Source organism: Planococcus citri, chromosome 5 (genome assembly GCF_950023065.1).
Source record: "Planococcus citri chromosome 5, ihPlaCitr1.1, whole genome shotgun sequence".
NCBI classification, from domain to species: Eukaryota; Metazoa; Arthropoda; class Insecta; order Hemiptera; family Pseudococcidae; genus Planococcus; species Planococcus citri.
In genome coordinates this window covers 26,876,747-26,880,835 of record NC_088681.1, presented here as the reverse complement: position 1 = coordinate 26,880,835, position 4,089 = coordinate 26,876,747, and the positions used below count along the sequence as shown (strand labels likewise).

The following is a 4,089-nucleotide window of genomic DNA, read 5'->3' as shown; positions in this document are numbered from 1 at the left end:
AAAAAATTAGGATTTTTTAGTGTCTTTTGGCACTCTTCAAAAAAGAAAATCTGTACCTATTCGTTCCTGTTTTGGACTATAATTTTTGAAGACCACTTTTGGGGCCCTACTGATTGGCTGCAGAAAATTTACAAATCTCGTATTTTTTGATAAATTCATATTTAAAAAAAATTTTTCTTCTCAAATATTTGGAATTTTTTTTTTGCAAAAACATCAAAGAGTATCATTTCTGAAACTGGGGAATTGTTGTGAAACACAGCGGTGCCAATTCTTTTGTACACTATACAATTTAAAAAAAAAATGAAAAAAAATTGACACCACAGCGTTCCAAAATGTTTCCTCAATTTCAGAAAATTATTTGGGAAAAGAAATTTCAAAATACAAAATTGAAAAATACGCGATTTGTAAATTTTTAACCGCGCTAAGTAGAATTCTCAAAATGTTCTTAAATTTCTCTGGCAATGGCCTAGGTCGACGCAGAATCTCAAATTAGTACTACGTATTTTTTGGAACTAGACCATTTTCCCAAAAACAGGTTGGGTATGTGTTTTGCAGGACGCCCTTTATCAACGTCACCTCAAGCCAAGCCTAGTGTAGAAAATCAGTTAATGATTTGCACGTGAATCGAAATGGAAAAATGGTCATTTTCGCTGGATTCTATTTACCCATTCAGTATGAAGATGCCAGTATAAGTGCTTCTCATTTGCATATTGCATGTACGAGGTCCAATTGCTCCATTTTCGACGTCTCTCACACGCTACAGAGCTACGTTCGAGGCAAACATGCTGTGGAGTTTATCGAATCTTTATGCGTGATCCGATGTTGCTGGTGAGTTTGTTTTGTATTGATTTTTGAAATTTTTAGTGATCAAATTATTTCCTAAAAGGATTTCAATTTATAAATTTATTTTTCATCGAAATTTTGAGTGAAAAAATTTTGATTTAATTTACTTCGGTACTTTTTAAATTAACGACGGAATTACCTCAATTTGGCCATTTAACGTTGCTCGATTTCGATCATAATCTTGAATTGATAAATTAAAAGTTTATGAGCAAATTTTTAGCACCTCAAAAAAAGTACATTTAGCCATTCAACTCGAATTTTTCATCTTTTTAAATCAAATCTTAAAATCAAACAACAATTTATGCTCAAATTTGTTCATAAATGAGCTAGTAAGTCGATATAACCCTCTGTATCAAATCTGAGCAGTTCAAAAATCACTCTAAAATTCTCCGAACATTTCCACTAAGCTCAAAAACGATCGTTCGAATGAACAAAAAAATGCTCGACTTTGCTATTAAATATGAATAAGCACGATTCACACAACTGAGCAAATCTGAGCATAAGAGTTTTGAAACTAATACGGCCACTCATTGTTTGTTTTAAAAAACTTTATTAACGGGTATTAGGCCGGATTACAAAAATAAATTTTGCTAATATTTCGCAAGAATTACATCTAGCTTCTTCAGAGCAGTGTTCACCACTGAGGGTTCCTTCTTGATTGAGATCTAGTTATAGGTCCAAGTTGGGTGTGGTCTCTCTCCTGATTGGTCCCAGCACTAAGGGTGTGGCCTGTCACAAGGGTGTGGCTTCTTCCCTCATTGTGTTGGGTGTGGTCCTCAGAGTGAGAGCCTAGGGTGTGGTCCTGTCTTAGTCCCATTTCTTGGGTGTGTCCTTGATTGAGGTTTTCTTCCCAATTTTCAGCCTGGTGGCTTTTTGAGATTTGTCTTTTTTGGAGTATAGGCTTCCATGCTCTTGAAAGAGCATGGAAGCCTATACTCCAAAAAAGACAAATCTCAAAAAGCCACCAGGCTGAAAATTGGGAAGAAAACCTCAATCAAGGACACACCCAAGAAATGGGACTAAGACAGGACCACACCCTAGGCTCTCACTCTGAGGACCACACCCAACACAATGAGGGAAGAAGCCACACCCTTGTGACAGGCCACACCCTTAGTGCTGGGACCAATCAGGAGAGAGACCACACCCAACTTGGACCTATAACTAGATCTCAATCAAGAAGGAACCCTCAGTGGTGAACACTGCTCTGAAGAAGCTAGATGTAATTCTTGCGAAATATTAGCAAAATTTATTTTTGTAATCCGGCCTAATACCCGTTAATAAAGTTTTTTAAAACAAATCTGAGCATCATCAAAAATCCCGCAATTAGCCGAAATTGACCATTTATGATTTATTATCAGACATGAAACCAGGCCGAAGTGCTCTCAGTTTATACATTAACGATGCCAACGGTGGTATTATTGACGATCTTATTGTGACAAAAATCTCAGACGACACTTTATACATCGTATATCGAATGCTTCCAGACAATCCGTCGGCAAAGAACACGATTTCTTCGAAAATGTTCATTTTTTTGAGTACTCGAATCTCCCTTCCAAGAGCACCTCGGAGCTAGAAATTTTTTAAAGTGATTCTCAACTCAAAATGAAGATTTTCACTAAATTTGGTTGTATAATCTTCCAACATTTTTTTCGCCATACATATTTATTGGAATCATACTTGACCAGGCACATTGTAGCCTACCTCACTTTCAAAAAACGAATGGGTAAATAAATATTCATTTTCATAAAAATATCAAGGTAATTACCTGCTATACATCAAGTTCCTGTACGTACACATTAAATGCAAGAATAAAAAACCCAACTACGAGGCAGGATGTACCTACTCATTAACTATATACCTTCCTAAATAACACAATAAATTCAAGAAAATTAGAAATTATAGTCAACCATTGCTCAAAAAATCATTAGAGTCGACAGCTTTTTTCAAATTTCAATTTTTTCAATTTCAATAGATTTGCATAATGTAGGTAGGTACTTGAAAATGAATAAAAAATAACAACACTATGCCCACTTGATATAAGCATACGTATATTTAATTTAAACGGAAAATTAAAAGTAATTTTGTGCAATGATATCTACATAAATATACAAAATAACTCCCTAATGAACATTCTTATCTAGATGTACTTACTCGTTGGGTATCGCCCCCTTCAACAAATTTCTGTATAAGCCGGTGGCTTCGTAATTTCCATTCCTCTTTTCATATCTAAATGCATCAAATCTGTTATGTCCTCTTCCAAAAGTCCTGTTTACTTCGTAAGGCCTATCGTATAGGTACATTGAATAGCAATATGAAATTATCATCGATAAACGTGTATTTTGATTAAGCGCAAGGTAACGATTGGCGACGAACAATAAGCAGCTTATGTGAATAAATGTAATTAATGCAGACCGCATTTACTTACCCTGGTATGATGTTATCTCCGGGCAATTTAAATATGCATTCGAGTAACGCATCCTGCACGAATTGCGGACCTTCTTCATCATCATCGTCGTCAGGATACAACAGCACTTTTCCTTCATCTCCTGTTTTGCAGGTTAGATTATCCAATGATTTCGAATTATAGCCTTTTATCTTTTCATTTTTCGCCGCGTTCACGCATATTTTTTTCAGAGTTTTGCTGTCTCGATCGCAAAACAGATCGCTGGAAATCAAATCAATATTATAACAAAATTTAAAAACTGCATGGAATATTTTTTACGCTGATCGCATTTACCCATGAAGTTCTTCTGCATGCTGTTGTGGTGTTAAAATTGAACTTGCTTGGCATAATATTACAACCAAATTTAAAAAGACTAAAAACGATAAGTAATGTGACATTTTTCTTTTGCACTGTATGTATCGTATGTAGATAGGTAGGTATGTATCAGTCAGGTGCAATCCGATGTAACTGATTTCCCTTTACTTTGCATCGAGTTTTTAACTACATACCCATACACAGCTAGATAGGTGACTTCTGACGAAATCCTCCCACTGGTGAGTAAATAAACCATTGAATTACAGTCATTTTTTCTTCACCTCTTTCCCTGCGTGGAAGAAAACGACTGTGTTGTTCGGTTATAATTTTTTAGTCATGATACCCAACTTTGAAAAACACTCTATCAATCATAAAATTGACATTTTGCGCCATTTTGAAGAGGATTGCAACAAAACTCTGAATCAATTTCAGAAAAATGTGATTTGTACAAAATAAAATATAAAACGAAAAGTAAAGCGACATGGTCG

At 35.3% G+C, this 4,089-nt stretch overlaps 2 protein-coding genes across 2 annotated transcripts in view; one reads left to right on the top strand and one right to left on the bottom strand.

Annotated features, from left to right (window-relative positions):
- Positions 1-2,416, top strand: part of LOC135846771 (aminomethyltransferase, mitochondrial-like) — a 4,469-nt gene extending 2,053 nt beyond the window's left edge. The window contains exons 2-3 of the mRNA XM_065366052.1: positions 593-821; positions 2,202-2,416. Coding sequence (XP_065222124.1) covers positions 593-821; positions 2,202-2,416 — 444 coding nt within the window. The remainder of the gene's footprint in view (positions 1-592; positions 822-2,201) is intronic.
- LOC135849164 (uncharacterized) overlaps positions 1-3,814 on the bottom strand; it is a 6,898-nt gene extending 3,084 nt beyond the window's left edge. Inside the window, exons 1-3 of the mRNA XM_065369439.1 lie at positions 3,581-3,814; positions 3,269-3,508; positions 2,995-3,126 (exon numbers count right to left, since the gene is read on the bottom strand). Coding sequence (XP_065225511.1) covers positions 2,995-3,126; positions 3,269-3,508; positions 3,581-3,684 — 476 coding nt within the window. The 5' untranslated portion in view covers positions 3,685-3,814. The remainder of the gene's footprint in view (positions 1-2,994; positions 3,127-3,268; positions 3,509-3,580) is intronic.
- Between the last annotated feature and the right edge of the window lie 275 nt (positions 3,815-4,089).